General features: G+C 42.0%; 3 protein-coding genes across 3 annotated transcripts; 2 read left to right on the forward strand and 1 right to left on the reverse strand.

Annotated features, from left to right (window-relative positions):
- The first annotated feature begins 461 nt into the window (after positions 1-461).
- On the forward strand, positions 462-8,748 carry wasf2 (WASP family member 2). Its single transcript, XM_042436584.1, has 9 exons — positions 462-578; positions 1,995-2,158; positions 2,383-2,517; positions 2,907-3,060; positions 4,193-4,310; positions 4,440-4,561; positions 5,571-5,729; positions 6,046-6,533; positions 7,264-8,748. The coding sequence occupies exons 2-9, from the start codon at positions 2,026-2,028 to the stop codon at positions 7,419-7,421; spliced, it is 1,467 nt and encodes a 488-aa protein (XP_042292518.1). The 5' UTR covers positions 462-578; positions 1,995-2,025; the 3' UTR covers positions 7,422-8,748.
- A 495-nt stretch (positions 8,749-9,243) lies between these two features.
- Positions 9,244-12,632, reverse strand: gpr186 (G protein-coupled receptor 186). Its single transcript, XM_042436586.1, has 2 exons — positions 12,389-12,632; positions 9,244-10,919 (listed from the first exon to the last, which is right to left on the reverse strand). The coding sequence occupies exon 2, from the start codon at positions 10,889-10,891 to the stop codon at positions 9,899-9,901; it is 993 nt and encodes a 330-aa protein (XP_042292520.1). The 5' UTR covers positions 10,892-10,919; positions 12,389-12,632; the 3' UTR covers positions 9,244-9,898.
- A 2,902-nt stretch (positions 12,633-15,534) lies between these two features.
- Positions 15,535-18,053, forward strand: cd164l2 (CD164 sialomucin-like 2). The gene is made up of 6 exons (XM_042436213.1): positions 15,535-15,732; positions 16,145-16,231; positions 16,438-16,530; positions 16,622-16,663; positions 16,918-17,077; positions 17,335-18,053. Exons 1-6 carry the CDS (start codon positions 15,654-15,656, stop codon positions 17,348-17,350), a joined length of 477 nt encoding a protein of 158 aa, XP_042292147.1. The 5' UTR covers positions 15,535-15,653; the 3' UTR covers positions 17,351-18,053.
- Positions 18,054-18,828: the final 775 nt, after the last annotated feature.

Here is an 18,828-nt window from a genome sequence, read left to right on the forward strand (position 1 = left end):
TGCCACATGATCATATAAGTTTTAAGCCACTTAGATAAAATATTTGATCTTTACTGGATAAAGTCTTGATTCTCCTCCCATAAACCTTGTGTACTTCCAGTTTGCACGGGCTAAGCTAAGGTGAAGGGTGCACTTAACACTCGGCCCATACAGTTATTTATCTGCTTAAGTGCTTTTCTCCATAGTGAGTTCTTGTTATCTTCTTATTCATAAAAGGCCAATGCCAGTCATTCCTCGGACGAGTTCCAACTCGCTGGAGCGCACGTCGGAATGTGCTCCTGCCTCCACCCTGCGTTACGCAAATTGCGGCCAGATGTTTGCCACTAGTCAGGGCGGAGTTGCGCTTTTTACGTTGAATTTTCCACATCCTGTTCTCACCAAAAATAAGCGACAGGCGCGGCAGCCAATTAGCTTTGAGGAGCTCAGCGGCTTGACCAATCAGAAGTTCAGAATCCCGGGACTTGCGTGATCTGTTTGTCCCGTCCGCGTACTGTACCGCTCAACATTTCTTGTAGAAATCTTGAGAAAGGACAACAACCAGACTGTATAGAGGGAGCTTACAGTCGCTAATTTTGACGGTAAGTAAAGTATGATTAGTCAGTTATGTTTCCATGAATTGAAGGGTGTAAATATACTTTTGTTTGACTGTTTCTTCGAGATAAGAGGCGTTTACAAGTTACTTCCTGCTGTAACAAGGCCGAGATCCCCAGTTACATTTTAGCATATTTTAGCCAACCTAGCTTCATGTTGAGGGCGCTAAAGTGTAACGTTCATTTGTTTTGTTGTAGCTAGCAGAGTTAATTCAAGATATTAAACTTCTAACTAGTAAAACATTACTAGTTTCAGTGTGTCAGTTTGACAGCCCAGGGCGGCTGACTGTAGCTTGCTGCTGAAGAGACCACTAACCACACAGTGTGAAGCTGTTTTGTGCTTAAAGCTGTGGTTCAACCTTATAATGGAGAAGAGGTTAATAAACGTGACAGAGCTACAGTATGCTCCCTTTGGAAATACTCACAAAAACGTGGCTGTCATCCCCAAGGAAAAGGGGCAGACAACTTGAATCCATTTGTGTGATGACCTCACCATTCTCAACATGAAAAACTTGTAATTAGGCAACCAAAATGGGGAATAGGAAGCACTGCAGGGTATACTTACAGTGAGCTAAATTCTGCTTGCCTGCACTGTCTTGGTAGCAGGAAGAGAGAGAGTCTGCAGTCACTGCACATCTCTGTCATTTTCTGAACAGAATCCATATGGCAAAGATACTGCTTTGCGTGGGGGGTCGACATTAGCACGCACTGACTGCTATTTTTCCAATGTAATTTGAAATGTTTAAGTTACTGTACGCATAATGTCACAGAAATCATTACTCTACCAAAGATTTTTTTTAACAAGTTTTTATTCTCCAGTTTACTTCACATAGACCGGGTGGATTATTTTGGGGTCTGTGCTGAGGCTTTAGTTTTGCTTCTGCTTTATCCCTGTCTGGTTCAGTGTGTATTTATATATGTGGCTGGATGTCACATGAGCATATGACTTGTTCAGGGTTGAAAGTAACAATTATTTTTGTTATCGAGTAATTTATTTATTGTTTTTCGATTCACTGTTCGTACATAATTTGTCATGAACCATACCCACCCATGAAAAATACCCACCATAATTTCCAGAGCTCAAAGGGACCGCTTACAAAAAAAATTAATAATATCAAACAAAAAAACGCAGTAGATCCTCATGTTTGAGAAGCTGGACTCAGTGAATTTTCAGCATTGTTGCTTGATAAAATAACAATTAAAAACAATCATTATTAAATTTGTCAAATAATTAGTAGACTAATCAGACAGTAGACTAATCAATTAATTCTTTCAACACAAGACTAATTTGTATCACTGATCTATGTAATACATGGTAATACATCTCTGCCTCAGTGTTGTCTTATAGTCTCTTAATGTTTGTATATCTTTGGCTCAAATGACCCCTGTTCTCTTCCCCTCCAGGGTTGGGCCCCTCTACCCACCACACCCCACCATGCCTCTGGTTACCAGGAATATAGAACCGCGACATGTGTGTCGCCAGACCATCCCCACCAACATCCGCAGTGAGCTAGAATGTGTCACCAATATCAGCTTGGCCAACATCATCCGTCAGCTCGGCAGCCTCAGTGAGTGTTTGCAGTGTGTGGACAGGTGTCAGTGGTTTGTAACACGTGGCGAATGTGTGTGATGCATATTTGCATGTTTATGTGATGACTACAATTTGCTTTTACTTCTAATGAAGTTGAGATTTATTAATATGTATTTATTGAGCGTGTGTGCAACGAATATCTTCAGATATGCAAATTATACATGCAAGTTAAGCCCTGTGTGTGTGGCTGTGTGTTTGTAGGCAAGTATGCAGAGGATGTGTTCGGGGAGCTGTTTGTACAGGCTGGAGCATTCGCCATCAGAGTAAATACGCTGGGGGAAAGAGTGGATCGTCTGCAGGTCAAAGTCACTCAACTGGACCCTAAAGAGGAGGAGGGTAAGTATTCCTTCATTACCAATACTCATGTTAGTGTGTACATCAATTTGAATACAGCTAATATATATATTATATAATAGTCTGCATTTTAATGTTTAGTTACTTGTCTGAGAGCATGAAATAAATCGTTCTCAGTCTATTTTCAAACTGCAAATACACACACTAAGTGTAAAATATAATGTTTGAACATTGCTGACACTGCTAATTTAAAGAGAAAAATTGCTTAAAATTGGTTTGCCTGTTCTAAAAAAAAAAAAAAACATGGTAAAGATTTAGTCACTCTTAAAAAGACAAAACGTATCCAATTAACATTACTTTGCCAGCACCTCTTCTCTATGTGGACATTGAATATTCAATTACATTCTCTGTTCTTTCTCTTTCTCTTTCAGTCTCTCTGCAGGCCATCACTACCCGTAAGGCCTTCCGGAGCAGCCTGACCCAGGACCAGCAGCTCTTTACCAGGCCGTCTCTGCCAATGCCTGTACAGGACACCTATACAACCTGTGATCCACCCCCACCACTCAATCATCTCAGCCAATACCGGTAGGACTTGGCATGAATCATGAATCATATTCATTCACTTGAGCAAACCATGAAAGGAAAAATAAGACCACGTGCATGCACATGTGCACACGTGGAAGTACACGCAGGCATGCTATATGTTTGTCATCATTATGCATTATTCATATCCACCTCTTTGATACATATGCTTTCAAAACTCATCAAAGAGTGGTTCTCAAATAGAGGCTGGGCTGTAACATTGTGTGTCTGTCTTAATGAAGCTTTCTCCCGATTAAAAGGTGGAAAAAACAATTGCAGAATTTCAATATTTATGATGTCAAACATCACTAAAATGTCAAAATTGCTGCCATGTTCCTAAAGACACGTAGCCCACTTCCTTTAGTCTATACCATGCTGATGTTCTACAGTTTTCTTCTGTTCATCAGTCAACACGTGACAGAGAGAAAATAGATCTGACCTATTTATATGATCAGGCGGTTTTTTGTTTCACTGTTTCACTGTTTGAATTTTAAAATTAACACTGATCGTTTTGTTCTGGTCTAAAAAAAAAAAAAAAGAAAGAAAGAATCTGAAACATTTCATGTCAATGAGGATTGACCATATAAAGTAACAAATGGTTATGTAATATTTGGTTTAAATGGCTCTGTTTATACTGTGAGTATTCCCCTCAATTGAACGAAAGCAGCATTAGAGAAATTCTGTGGGTAAAACAATAATCATGAATGTCACAACCCAGTTGACACATATCAGCGAGATCTTGAATATAAATTATGCACGAGACGAGAGGTGTCATCAGAAGCAAGATAATTAGAAACCAGAACAGCAGGAGGCTGGGTTGGTTGAGGAAGAAATCTGTATAATCAGTTACCACAGCAGTGGCATCAATGATAAACCAATTATATTATCAAGACTCTTTGACTGGTGACAGTGGTTTTCATTTGACCTCAAATGTGGTAAATTTGTTCACTTTCATGCTTACCATGTACCGTGGATGTCACAAGAAAGTAGCGCTTTCTGTTCCTAAAAAGGGAAGTTTTATGGCGTGGTAATATTTTGACACATAAAGCGGATAAAGCTCTGTTACGTATGTATGTACATTAAGTGTAGCTGATGCCTAAAGGTATTTATAATGTCTATAAATGATTTTCTACAGGGAGGATGGGAGGGAAGCCCTGAAGTTTTACACGGATCCTTCCTACTTCTTTGACCTATGGAAGGAGAAGATGCTGCAGGACACCAAGGACATCATGAAGGAGAAACGCAAGCACCGAGTGAGACACGCATAAACACGCTCATACACGCAAAAAAATAAGAAACATAGCAGTCATCGAATTTAAACTAAAACTTTCGTTCTGATTTAGCTGTTAATCACTCTTGTCGCTGTCTCCTTTTCTGAGTAGAAGGAGAAGAAAGACAACCTGAACCAGCGGACGCTCAATCCTCGTAAGATCAAGACCAGGAAGGAGGAATGGGAGCGCCGCAAGATGGGAGAGGAGTTTGTGGTGCCGAAGAATGATTTGATGTAAGTTGAGAGATGGAGTGAGTTGAAGTCTCCGCAGGTTGATGGAGATGCGTTTTGGTGCAACACTACAGACTCAAGAAGCATTTGAGTGCATTTTAGTGACGACTAGGCAATAATGACTCAATGAATTCAAGATTACTTTCACTAGTGAACACAATGGAAGTATGTGTTTACAGAAAGGGCACTCGCAGGGTAAATTCAACTCACCCCCCCCAATTTTTTTTTTTTTCTATCAACCAATCTGTACACAGTGATAGGCCAGTCTGTGGTATGTCCTGTATGAAAATGTTCTCTGGGGATTGGGTGTAGTACTGGCTGTCCCTAACAAATGGCAGTGAACAAACGTATGAGTCACATCAGGCCTCAGGGTTGTTATTTATTTTCATTGTAACACTGTAAACATGTTGAATAGGCATAAACATATGAAATAAATACCTAAAAATTATCAGAGAGAAAGAACAAACAACAGTAATATTTATTCTTTTTGTTAGAATTAAATAGAAAAACAAGAATATAAAAACAGAAAAAGGAAATAAATGTTAAAAAAATGTTAAAAAGAATATAAAAAGTGAAGAACGCCTACAGTATTTCTGTACTTCTGTGTTTTTAATGTGTGCACATTGTGTCCGCTGCAGCTTAATCAGTGATGCATCAAATGATTCACCATTTAATTTGTTGGCTTATTTGTAACTCAATCATAAGCCAGGCCTGATGCGGAAAAAACATCAAGCTGTTAAGTTGAATAGTGAACACAGCACTTTGTATTTGGTTATTTTTAATATGTGTGAGAACAGTTAACACAGGGTGCAAGTCACTATTTGTGCCTTCTGCTTTAAATGCATTTGTTACACTTCCTCTTAAATGTCTTTGGGGTAATTTTTCATAAGAAGTACATGGCACACAACTGCTAAGTATGTAAATGCCAAATATTATTTATTGAGGTAACTTATGAGACTACAGATGACTAACTTTATTTTGGTCAATAACAATGCATTAAATGTGTCTCAAGGAATTCTTCTGAGGGTCTGAATGGCAGTATTGGATCTGGAGATGGCTTCACTTCTGAAGGCCTGGAGCAGAGTACAGGCTCCTACGCTTATGACCCCGGCTCCCCTCTCCCTCCGCCTGGCCCTGATGACTTCCTGCCCCCTCCACCTCCAGACATGGCGTAAGTAGCATCATACGTACAAGCTCATGCATACACCAACACGCTGCTGCGCTACCATCACCAGCCATCATGTTCTGAACATACAGCTACACATGTACTGCGCAGCTGCTCCAAGACACATTGTCTCAAATTATAGGGTACAACAGCAGAATAGACTGTAAGCTCACTGTTCACTTTCAGCCTGTGATTCTTTTATGAACATGAGCTGCTCTGGTTGCAGCTGCAAAGAAACTGAAGGTTTATGGAGGGAAATTGAGGGTCTATTTTGCTCTTTAACTTCTTCTTTTATCACTAAGTTCGGTTCTGTTTTTGGCAGGTTTAACGATGGACAGTATGGTGCACCGACCCAGAAACGTGTCAGCGTACTGAGTCCAAACCACCCGCCTCCTGCTCCCCCAATGGCCTCTCCGCCAGCCAACTCTCGCCCTAACCTCTCCCCTCCCCCTGCACCTCCTCCCCCACCTCCACCCTCCGGCTTTGGGGTTCCCCCACCTCCCCCTGGCTTTGACACCCCACCTTCCCCTCCTCCCCCCTCCTCCTCTCCTTCCGCCTATCCCTCCCCACCTGCTCCCCCTCCTCCACCTACTATGTCCGCTGTATCTCCTCCACCCCCACCGCCCATGCCTACAGGTGGTGGTCCACCACCTCCTCCTCCTCCTCCTCCACCTCCCCCTGGTCCTCCTCCCCCATCCTTTGAAATCTCCACTCCCTCTGGTGGTGGAGTGGCACCCAGCTCTGCTCCTAAACCGCAGCCAGAACCCGCCGGTGATGCTCGGAGTGACCTGCTGCAGGCCATCCGACAAGGTAAGACACTACAGGGAACAGATCAGTGTAAAATGGATGGTGACAGTCCTCACTGCTGATTGGCTGATATACATCTGAAACTAGCAAAACAAGCTAGTGTATGTACAAAGTGTATTATATACTATAAAATATAGATAAAATGTGAGACCTTTCCGTTTAAAGGTGCCCTGTGGAGTTTTCTTGTAAACAAACAAAATTATATTTACATTCATTGGTTATGACCTACATGTATTGTGTGTATTTGTGAGGCCTTTTAAACTTGATCTCTGCATTAACATCTTTTTAAAACATTTGTAAAGCAGATTTTTAGAAATATTTTAAATCCTGAATGCTCTTCATTCTTACTTTCGCTGGTGCATACTACATTTCTTGGCATGTTACTTTTGCCAGCTGATGATTAATGACTTAGCATGAAATCTTCATTTGTGTGCATGACATAGACACAAAACAGGGAACAACTTGTAAAAACATTGCTTCATAGCACTACTAGTGGCCACAAATTCTATAGAGTACCTTTGAGTATGTTTTGCTATAATAAATAATTATTTTTTAGTAAAATGTTCAATTCTTCTACATTTACTTAAATAGAGGATCTGAATACTTCTTCCACCAATTACAGCTTTTATTGCAAACAAAGATTTCCTGAAAGTGGTATACATGCATTAAGAATAAAACCAGAAAAAAACAAGTCACGCACTCATCATAACCATCCTCACTAACTCCCTCTTAGGTTTCAACCTGCGGAAAGTGGAGGCACAGCGGGAGCAGGAGAAGAGGGATCACATCGGCAACGACGTGGCTGCCATCCTGTCGCGTCGTATCGCTGTGGAGTGCAGCGACAGCGAGGATGACTCTTCAGAGTTTGATGATGATGAATGGTCTGAATGATAGTTGTCCTGGTTTCACCTTCACTACCACCTTTGTATCTTTCCTCAGCTTTAAACATCAGAGTTTTACCATTCAGATTACATTCTGAAGCACCACTGAATCAGAGGTCCATATTTCTATGTGTGAGTTTGAGTGTATACTATGTACAAGTGACCTATTATAAATCACATTCCTTGACCCATTTATTCCTATTTATCCAAATTTATTCCTTTCAGAGGTGCACAAGTACAAAGATGAGTGTGTGTGTGTGTGTGTGTGTGTGTGTGCCTGGTTGTGTCCCAGTTTTCCATTGCTTCATTGGCTGACACACATTGATGTGAGTGTTGTGATGTGATGCACGTCTCTCTGCGATGTCTGTGCGTAAACACATCACATCGTCTTTAATATCTCTGTCTTTATCTTGGTGTCTATCAGAATCAGGAGCCCTGGCAGGGAGCCTGATTTGATCTGCTTTAGTATATTATGGCAAAGGGTAATGGAGAGGGAGTACACACACACACACACACACGCACATGCACACAACCTCTTCCATGCACAATATTTGTATGTACTCAGTGGAAAGACACACTGTGGTGTGATGACGTCAGAACACCCTAGCTCATTCATAGATTATAGATGATATAGCTGTAAAGTTTATGGTTTATATTACGTATTGAATCATGCAAAGATGATTAATGTAATACCTTTAAATCTTAAAGCACAGTTTTTTATCACTTTTCCTCTCTACACTTTTTATACCCGGTCTTTTTTTTGTGTGTGTCGTAGTCATGGGAACAATTGACTTGTGGATGAGAGGTGGTTGTAGCTTCTAAACAAATTCATAAATGTATTATTCAGTGTGAAAGGGTATGTCAAGTCAGACACCTGGGGTGCTAATGAGATCACCATACTGAGCATATGCAGACGTTTAACACATGATTCATTTTGTACGGGGTTTTTACTCTGTTATGTATTTCTCTCTGAAATTTTGAACTTTCCTGGGGATGAACGAGGCTCTGATGCTTTAATCACTGTGCTCTGCATAAAATCAGGCAGCCTTTTGCCTTATCCTGCTACCTGAGAGGGGCTTTTATACTGCAGTTTAGTGTCAGTGCAGGTTGAGCTCCATTGTCCACACTGGTCACTGATCAGCGTCTTCCAAAAATACTAAGTCAAATGTAGAACTGACTGATGTTTAGTGTGGACCATGTATTTTTCAAGTGCCTTTTGTTTTAAGTCTGCCTGTGTTACAGCACAATCACACAGCTTGCTTAGCCAAAGTTCTGCTTCTCCTGCCTTAAATTTCCAAATGATTATCATTATTTCAATAAAGATAGAGTGAATGACAGTGATTGTTTTTGTCTGTTTCTCTGTGAGAATGTTCGAATAGTGTGTATGGTGTGGTATGTTAAATAACAAGTTCCCAAGGATGTCAGTTCTTGGCAAAAGACTCCTCATGCTTTATCCATGACTCATCCTTTTTAAGTCAGCAGTGGACACCTTTTTTCACAGTACCAGTGCTGACTGTGTAGGGTGTGTGAAAATGAATTGAACCAGATAAAAGTTCAGAAAATGAGTAGGAGGAGAGAAAAACCTCTTGTATAATCACTCTATCCTCATACCAAAGCTGCTTCTTTGTAGATTTTAAAAGGATGCAGCAGGTACAGAGTGATGATAATGACGTTGAAGTTTGCTTTAACCACCTAATAATTTAGGATACAGGAATAGAAAGCACCAGGCTGTGTCTAATTGAGTTAAAGAGAGAGAGAAAGAGACACTAAAAGCCTCAGCAGCAGTGAAGAGAAGAGTGCTGACATCGCCTGGTAGAAAAAATCATATTTATTATTCATCGGTATAAAATATTCATTCATTTCAAAAAGGTTGTGCAACACGAACATATGGTCAGTACCTTTCAAGTGCAAAATAGAATCTCAAAGATCGAGAACATTGTGTATTCTAGACATTCAAGTAAATAAAATTGGGCTTTGGATCAAATACAGTACCAGTCAAAACTTGCATGCACCTTCCCATTCACTTCAATGTGAAAGTGTGTCCAAACTTTTGACTGGTACTGTATGTCATTACACTGTGATTGGCTTACAATTAAAAACCCATTCCTTCCTCTTGTCTTAAAGTGCCGGTCGTCATTAAATCCACTTTTGATGAGTGGGTACATATATAGCGTCTCTGTGATTGTTTCATTCTGGGGGATCCAGTGGAGCTACAATTGACTCAGGATGAGGCACAAAGTATACACAAAACAGTACATTTAGTCTTTGTGATGACAGCAGAGCTGTTCCAAGATGGCTGCCAGCCAGAACAGTTCAGTACATTCTGATTTGTAGAAGGGCCCTCGTCTCTCAGGGAAGTGCTGCTCATGTGTGTGTGGGCGTATGTGAGACTTCATGTTCTTGATTTGGATGACAGTCAATACAGCTGTGTGTGTATCTTGGCATACAAACTGATATGTCTGGCATAGATTGGCGAAGTTTGGCAGTCTACACGTCAACAGGGTAGTGTATGTGTGTGTTGTGTGCGCATCTGTGGGGGCAGCAGGCTTGGAGCAAAACCTTGCGAATGTCTTTGTTTCTCAGACTGTAGAGTATGGGGTTCAGCAGGGAGCTGCCCGCCGCCGGCACCAAGGTGGCGTAGGTGTACAGAGGAGGGCTGGATGCATCACCCAGCAGCCCCCAGAGGGAGAAAGGCATCCAGCAGCCCACAAACACACTGAGGACCAGGATCAACCGAGAGAAGCCCCTCCCACTGCTGTGTTTGCTTGCATATGATTGGTTAGAGGGAAGGAAGTGCCTCTGGGTAGCAATGGCGTGGGCGTGCCGCCTTGCCACACGACAGATCCCGGCATACAATTGCAAGGTCACCATGACAATCACCAGGAAGCCACCACACAGCAGTGATAGGTATGTCCGAGTCAGAGGTCGTGCTACAGAACAGGAATTTGGCTTGTCTAGACAGTGCCATCCCATTACTGGTCCTGCCCCGATGACACATGCACCCACCCAGACCAGCAGCAGGAGGACAGCGGCGCGGCGACGGGATTGGCCGGAGCCATAGGTGAGGGCATGGCTTAAGGACAGGTATCGGTCCAAGGCAACACCCATCAGGCTACAGAGGGAGGCAGTCAGTGATGTCACTAGCAGTCCTGAAGTCACTAATTCCGACCAATCACTGGGCTCCACGCAGAACAGGAAGAGGAAGTGCAAGATCAAAGCCACGCCTGCCAGGAGATCTGCCAATCCGAGGCTGGCGAGCAGCAGGAAAACAGGGGCGCGCAGAGAGGGGGTGGCCAAGATGGTGGTGACAACTATTGCATTTTCAGTGGCGATGAGAGTTCCTGAAACACACAGGGCCACGCCCCACACTGTGAGGGGCGGGACTTCATATGGAGAGGAGTTATCCACCTGGTCCAGAGGGAAGAAGGGGTCCATACCAGAAGACTCATCCCAGCCCAGGTCAGAGGTGTTCAGGATCATGGCTGGTCAGCGATCACACAGACACAACCTAAGAGAGAGAGAAAAAAGAAGAAAACATGTTGACATTAGCTCTGATGGGTCATTAGTGCGTCCCCATCTGTCCATTTAACAGCCTCTGTTGACCAGAAGCTGTGGTTTCAGACTGTGGAGCTGCTGCAGGCATCAGGCAGAGCAGAAGAGCACTTAATGGGATAACGTACTTTAGATCTTAATGCAGTTGATATAAAAATAGATTATCACTATGAGTGCATTGAGTGGCATTAGTGATTGTCATGTACCTCACTCTCTTGCCTCAGTCATCTGTATTGTTCCTTATTCTTCCAAAGTGTTTAAAACAATGTATTTAGTTATTTAGTAAATTAATAAGTATTGGGGCAGATATGTAAGCACTGAATTGACTAATAAGCCACAGATCTTTGTTTTTACAGCCTGAGCTAATTTAGTCCAAGTTTATCTTGTCCCTAGATGAACTTTAATGAAAAACATATACCTTGCAGTAAAAAATGGAAATGCAATTACATAACAAACAGTTAATTTACTCTGTGTGGTCAGGCTGGAAAATGCATTTTAAAAATGACTCATTTTGAAATTGTGCCAGTCAGATAATCAATTTTTTTGCCCATACATTCTGACTGTTTCATTTTCATTTTTTCAGAAATGAACCTGTTCTGTAATCATACTGGCTCCTGAAATGTCAGTGACGTCACAGTCTTAAATCTTACCAGAACTCATGCAAATCAAATTTAATTAATATGTAGGCTATGTAACAGATAGATAGAGTAACGAAAACATCCCTGTATCATTATCATTTTAAATGTAGTATCATTATTATTATTATCAGGCTATCATTAATGAAGCTCAGTGTTAAGCACTTCACTGTTTGCTCTTGGCTTTATCCTCCATCCACATATTTCATCACTTTCCAAACATCTTAAAAATAATTTATTGGGATGTTGTGTGGTTTAAGAATGAATCACTTTCAGATTTATTGTGCGAGCTGCAGTCTGAGGTTTCCCTCCCGTTGCTGTCCAAACATGATGTTCATCAAGAGGAACACCACATTTTAAACCTCAGACAGACTACATGTACCACTCAGTGCTGCTTATCATGAAAGATAAAAAGCTTCCACTGTTAATTATGCTTCACTTTGGCTTTCTGAGTAATTCGACTAGTTAAGAGACTTGTGCTGCCTGGTATGTTATCAGTTTGTTCTTGAGTACATATCAAAATGTCCTTTCAGCCCACTGAAAGGAAATTCATCAATCATCTTTTAAGATTTTGTTCAGCTCATACTGGCGGACTCGTTCTCCTCCCTCTCCTGTCTCAGACTGAGGAGGAGGTATATCCCACCTCCTGGTGCGGAGGACCCTGCTGTATAATACAATTGCAGGTTCATTGCACCACAGAGGATGTCCCCAACGCACGCACGCACACACACACACGGACACGCGCGCACCGCACAGTATATACATGCATACATTGAGTTATTCATCTTACCTTATTAGCACGATCCTTTGACTCCTTTGCAAGACTTTAATAGAACAGATCTCTTCTCTTTTAAGCTCAAATGATGGAGATGCGGTGATGCCTGTCCGTGATGTGATGCACGGTGCCAGTTTAAATAAGGAGGACAGTCCCAGTGTAGCTCACCGCTCCGCGCTCCTCTCTTCATCAAAGTTGCGTTAAACGCTCACTTGGCATCGCCTCGCATCTCCTCTTCTTCAATCTCTTCGGAGCGATTATCGGAGGCTGAATGGATGCTCTTGCGCGCGGACTCAGCCACAAGAGAGCCAGCCTGACGTCAGCGGCTGGGAGGTTCGACCAATGAGGTGCCGACGTTGCGGATGCGGGAGAGTATAGGGAGGGGATGGAGTAATTTCATTCAGAAAAATGCGGCATCTCTGTGGCCCCTCCCACTGCGGTTCACTCTTGCTCTCATTTCTTGTAAATAATGACCCCCACCATCCATTTCCAACACAGACTCAGACATTTTCTCAATAAGACCCAGGGGCCTTCTTGAATGAGAGGATATTGTTTGATGTTGGGCAGATCTCCAAAGTCTCGAGCTGTGGGGACAGACATCTGGGCTGGAGCTGTCCACGGTGCTGAAACGCAGCGCGATGACTCATGGGGAGATGTCCTGCAGAGCAACACAAATCTGTAACTTAAAAATATGGCTGCTTAAAAATATGGCATTGTCCCCCATTCCATTTATTATGATCATTATTTGTATATTATTGCTGTGATACTGTGAGTTTAATAGTGTATATGCACGGGGGGAAAAAGTTATAAGTGTGCCTTTAACTCAAAATCATTAAGAAAGCTTAAGACTGTGTCATGCCCATAAAGATGTGTGTGCTGATGTGGGTGGTGCGCAAAATGACGGATGAAATGGCTATTATCTAATTCATTGATTTCTCTCTCGAGCATCTTTTCACAGAAACGCAGACCCCTGCCTCCTACAGTAATAACACCAGCAGTAGGGAATCCGTGGCTTCCCCGGTTTGATAGTGAGCGTGGGTGCTGCAGGATGGCTTGTACTGTCTACGTGGTCACGCATTTCAATGCGCTAAACTGGGGGCATCTCATCCTTCCCCGAGCCATATTAGGACACGCTTCCTGCCGATAAGCTCCTCCTACGTCACTGAGAGAAAATCTAAAGTGCAACATTTGTCACCTTCAAAATGTCGCCTCTATTAGCGGGCATCTCCTAATTTATGCAAAATCCCACTTTCTTTTCTGCATTTTCCCATTTGTCTGCGATGAGGTCATTAAAACATCAGTAAGTGATATTATTTGTGGAATAGCCTGGTGATTTTCCTCGTCTATACATACAGTTCTATACATTGTGATGGTTTCTATGTCTTTGCCCTCTTATAGAATATGTGTATTTGTACTAATAAGCCGTCTTGACGCCCTAGACTGTAAATTGCAGCATTATCCATGTTTTGTGGCTGGTGTAACCATTTTTGCCAGCAGTGGGAGCATCAGTGGAGGAGGAGATCGTGTTCGACAGGACTGCAGAATATCCCCTTGTGTGTATGTGTGTGTGTGTGTGTGTGTGTGATCCACCTATACAATGTGTGAGAGAGCATATGAGATGTGGGAGTTCATGAGCAACGTCTGTGTGAGTGAAGGAGGAGGAGGAGGAGGTGGTAGAATTCATTGCATAAAGCTTGAACGTGTGTCGTGATACTGGACTCAATGCAGCTGATTTTGAGGGCTAGACCCGGGCTATGACTCAGTGCATTTGCATTACAAAGCCACACGTTGAGGGTCAGAGCATGTACTTTTTGTGCTGGTGCATTTGCATGTTTGTGTACAGGAACACATCTAGGAATTACGGACCGTTTTCTCAGTAGAGCATCCTGAGCCCCCTCTATTTCCACAACTTCTATCCAACCAGTACTTGCAGTTTTTTCTTGCACTACATGTCCAGATTATGTCTTAATATAGTTGTGAATGTGAAAAATGTGCCTCAAATATGTCATTGATTTCTGATCTGATGCAGCTTTGATTATGTAACTTTGGACAGATTTCACCTCACTTCTCACCTCTTTACAGCCAGTGAAAGAGCATTGCTGTGATTTTGTACCTCAATTTGGACATCGAATTAAAAAACCTTGTCTGAGTTGTTTATCACTGGCAAATCAACTGTGTTTGACAGGTGTGACAGTTGACTGGGCGTGCAGTACTTCATCGCTGTCAGTGACACATTTGAGGTGATAATAGACTATTGACGTACAGGCTGTCTACTGTACATAGTCACATGATTTCTGACCACTTCTTCATCCCACACCAACGTCACTATATATTTTAAAAGCATTTACGTCTACAGTGTGAAGAGCTGTCCATAATAACTACTGTATCAGACACATCCTTGATTACAATGAGTAATCTTTCTCCGGTTAAAATCTGTCTTTAGGAGGACAATGTGGCTTGAACCTTCACGGGAAAAACAGTGAAATTGGTTCCTGCTGGTTCTAGTTTATTCCCAGTGATGGCCAACCTTTGTATTTTATTTTATTGTTTACTAGAGACTTATGGCCTTAGTGAGGAAATGAGTTGTGATCAGTTTGGCTAAAGAGTGATTTTTCCTTCTCAAAATGCTTAATTTGACTGATTTTTAGGGGTATGATTAGGTGAAAATATTTAACAAGGGAAAAAAAAGAAAAGTCATTAAAAAAACATAATTTTGTGTTACAGAAATATATTTTATGGTAATACACCTTAAGGCTACAAAAGTTATTTTTAGTGTAGATACTAAAATGATTTCTCAGTTAATTTAAGACCCTGTGTAATTGGTATTCCTCTTTGTCCCACTATTGTTTATGGTGTTTGTAAAGATGTATGTGTGAATGCAGGTGTGTGTGTGTGTGTGTGTGTGTGTGTGTGTGTGTGTGTGTGTGTGTGTGTGTGTGTGTGTGTGTGTGTGTGTGTGTGCATTGCCTGCTGAAGTAAGCAGGTGTCAGCCCGTCCAAACCGGTGTGTATTTCAGGAGGACTGAGGTGGGTCGGCTGGTTGCCTGGGAACCAAGTTTGGGTGTTGCTCATGTTACACAGGTCTCTGCATCTCCTGTCTTTCTCTCTTTCTCTGTCCTAGCAAGGAACCATATCTCTCTCTCGTTGCGACTTTTGGATACACTTTTAAGGAACTTCCTGAAAATATTTAAATTTAAAACCTTTTTGTGCTAATACAAAGTCTGCTCGCCGTTCGGTGCTCAGTCAGAGCTGTCAGCAGCAGGTGTTCTGTGGCTGTCAGGATGCAGCGGTTGGTTTTGAAGGTCCTCTGCGCCACACTGCTGCTTGTCGCAGTGGTGCCCTCTGTGTATTCACAGTCAGGTAAGATCCACATGTCTTAAATGTGTTTATGTCTTTCCAACAGTAAGCTGTTGGGATGTTATCCTACACTTAGCCTCTAATGTCTCCTTTCCTTGACTCCTTGTCTCCATCAGAACCTAATTTGATCTCCTTCAAGAGCTTTTCTTGATAATACCTCTCCTTCTATTTACTGTGAAGATGGCTTCTTCTCCTGCATTTCTTATAAACTGACAAACTGTGAGAGGTGAATGAGATTATTTTCTTTGGCATTTCCTCCTTTCTTTTGCCTACTTACGTCATTCTGTCCAAACTAATGTGACGTCTTACAATAATTAAGCTGGCAACGTGTTCTGTGGGAAGATAATTGTTTGTCGGTCAGTCAACTAGTATGAGTGACACTTCTAATTGACTGCCAGTTGTGTCCCTCCTACAGATTGTTCTCAAGCCGAGTCATGTGACCTGTGCGTTGGAGACTCCATGCTCAACCTGACAGGCTGCGTCTGGAGGCTTTGTCCAGATGGTGACACGCGCACACACTCACTCACACACACACCTGACCTCTGATAGTAATTCAATCATCACAGCTGCTGTAACATAAGCTTCCCTGGTTTGTAGAAGATGACTGAATTATTTAGTATGCCAGGAACACAGACATGATACACACACAAACACACAAACACACACATACACACACACACACTACAATGCTTGTTCTTTCTGTCTCAGGTAATGATACAGGCATGTGTATGAATGACGAGGGCAACTCGGCAGACAACGCCATGAACTGTAGCTGGACCAGAGTGTCTGAACTGTGCACAGGTAGCAACAAATAACAACACACAATAAATAACAAACTATTTCTCTGCACCTTCAGCATCTCTTATCTCTTATACATGTTTTATTTCTCCAGTTGTAGAGACTGTTGCTGAAGGAGGAGGTGAAGGTGACTCAGGTAAAATGTATTGGCTCTACTCCAGCATCCCCCCTCCCAACCTCTTCCCTCTCTTTTGCGTCAGACATTTATTATTCCCATAAGAGCTGAGTAAAACATTCCCCTAAACCACTCAGTCATGTAGGTGTCAGTGCATTTCTCTCTGCTGTCACACAGTAAAGAAAAAAATAACCCTCTCTTCTTTCCCCTCCTCCTCGCCCTGCTTATATGCCATTTCACTGTAAACCCTTGAAACTCTGCTCCTCTCCCTCCAGGTGATGGCAGCAACCCAAAATCGACCTCCGAGTTCTCCCAGGCCAAGTTTGACATGTCAAGCTTCATCGGAGGCATCATACTTGTGCTGTGCCTGCAGGCTGGCGGCTTCTTCGCCATGCGCTTCCTCAAATCCAAAGAGCAGAGCAGCTATGACCCCATGTGAGTTTGTGCACGTAGGTGTCAGAGAACAGAGAGAATGTAGCGTGACTGTATCAGTTTAAGTGTGTGCATGTAAACGTGTCTGGGTATCACTGTGTTAAGAGGTTGGTACAACAGCAACATCTGGTGGCAGTAAGTGTGATCAACAGCGCCCCACATAGAAAGAGACTCACCTCCAACATCCCTCCAGATTGTATTTGGATTCTGATCACAAACCCCATCTGTCCGTACCAAAATTTGTCTCTGTCTTTACACAGAGAGCAGCCACAATGAAGACAAGATGTATGAAGGGCAAATGGATGAGGGTGGAGGACAGCAGAGCAGTGACTCATCCAGTAGTGACGACAAGATTTGACTTTTTTTTTCTTTTTTTTTTTCATTTTTGGTTTTTTCCCCATGTGTACCCCTAGGGGATGGGTGTGTTTATAAGAGGACATTTTTCTCAGAATACTGCATCGTTTAATGAGTGTCTGTGTATGTGTTCATTGTGTTCATATGGTATTTTACACACATCAGAGACAGTTTTACTGACAAAAGAGATTCACACCAAAGAGATTTATTTAACATGTTCAGCAATTGATTTTTGTGAACTCCTAATCTTTACTTAATTTACCCATTGAGTGATTTGCCTCCTAGTAACAACACAACTAGCTGTGTGGATATGAAATGTCTTCAAATACAGTGCAGCGCAGTCATGGGAAAGAATGATACAATCCCATGTAGACAGCAGGTCAGACAAGGTCATGACAAGCATTTGAACTTTTTTCAAAAACCCTGAAATAGATCAAAATGAGACCTTTGACCTCCATTTCACCAGATTTTGGCCATCATGTAAGATGACTTGTGTATTTTATTGCAGAGTTGCATAACTTTCTAGTGTTTTATTGAAAAAAATTTAAATATTTATGCATCTAATATAATTATTTCATATATTAACTTGTAGTGAGTGAAATAATTTAGCTGAGCCCCCTGGAGCTCCCCAGACCCAACTTTCAGGACCTTTAAACTTCATGAAAAACTACTAGTATAGCATATAATCTTTTTTATATATATATAAATTCAGTTTCACAGAAGATATTTTCAGTTTTGACTGCTCACATTTATATTAAATATATAACCTTCACCCTTTAATAACAGCTCAAAGAGAAGTAATCCTGTTTATTCATGCTAATGCAGAGGATGCTGGTAAATATTATGATGATTGAGCCGTTTGGATTTTTTTGTGATGCCATTAAAATAATATGTAGAAGCCTGCCAGCCTGTGCAAACTACTGATAAATACCTGTAACTCTGAATGTCACGTGTCTGCTTTCTTGAGTATGCGGAGTACAGCTTATCACAGAAAGAGATTGTGCAGTATGTGTTGTGTATTTGCTCATGCCAGTAGAGTGAGAGAACTGATTCGACAATAATGTGGGTGCGACCAGCGACGCATTCTGGGAATCTGCAGATAAGAATCGCCTATTAATCTTTAAGTACCCTATATACCACCCAGTAAAGATCCCAGCATGCAGCAAGAATGGAGCGCAGATGGAGGCCTTTAGGGGAGCAGCAGGGTGGCTGGTTGGATGCACCAGTCGCTGTCTGAGCCAGAACCTAAAGGCTTGAATAGGCCCACACAAAAAAGTTTCCCAACTGGGTAGACTATGGCTGTCGTCCAAGTCTGTTGACAAAGGACAGGACTGAATACAGGTCTTTTTCCACCCTCCCCCTTCACACACAAACACATTTCCAAAGAGAAAGGGAAGTCC

Source organism: Thunnus maccoyii, chromosome 15, assembly GCF_910596095.1.
Source record: "Thunnus maccoyii chromosome 15, fThuMac1.1, whole genome shotgun sequence".
NCBI lineage: Eukaryota > Metazoa > Chordata > Actinopteri > Scombriformes > Scombridae > Thunnus > Thunnus maccoyii.

Excerpts from the sequence above, each read along its gene's own strand:
- cd164l2 (XM_042436213.1), top strand. The coding sequence starts at position 15,654 with ATGCAGCGGTTGGTTTTGAAGGTCCTCTGCGCCACACTGCTGCTTGTC. Across the intron at positions 15,733-16,144 it reads CTCTGTGTATTCACAGTCAG|ATTGTTCTCAAGCCGAGTCA; the intron begins GTAAGATCCACA and ends TCCCTCCTACAG. Across the intron at positions 16,664-16,917 it reads AGGAGGTGAAGGTGACTCAG|GTGATGGCAGCAACCCAAAA; the intron begins GTAAAATGTATT and ends CTCTCCCTCCAG.
- wasf2 (XM_042436584.1), top strand. The coding sequence starts at position 2,026 with ATGCCTCTGGTTACCAGGAATATAGAACCGCGACATGTGTGTCGCCAG. Across the intron at positions 2,159-2,382 it reads CCGTCAGCTCGGCAGCCTCA|GCAAGTATGCAGAGGATGTG; the intron begins GTGAGTGTTTGC and ends GTGTGTTTGTAG. Across the intron at positions 4,311-4,439 it reads AGGAGAAACGCAAGCACCGA|AAGGAGAAGAAAGACAACCT; the intron begins GTGAGACACGCA and ends TTTTCTGAGTAG.
- gpr186 (XM_042436586.1), bottom strand. The coding sequence starts at position 10,891 with ATGATCCTGAACACCTCTGACCTGGGCTGGGATGAGTCTTCTGGTATG.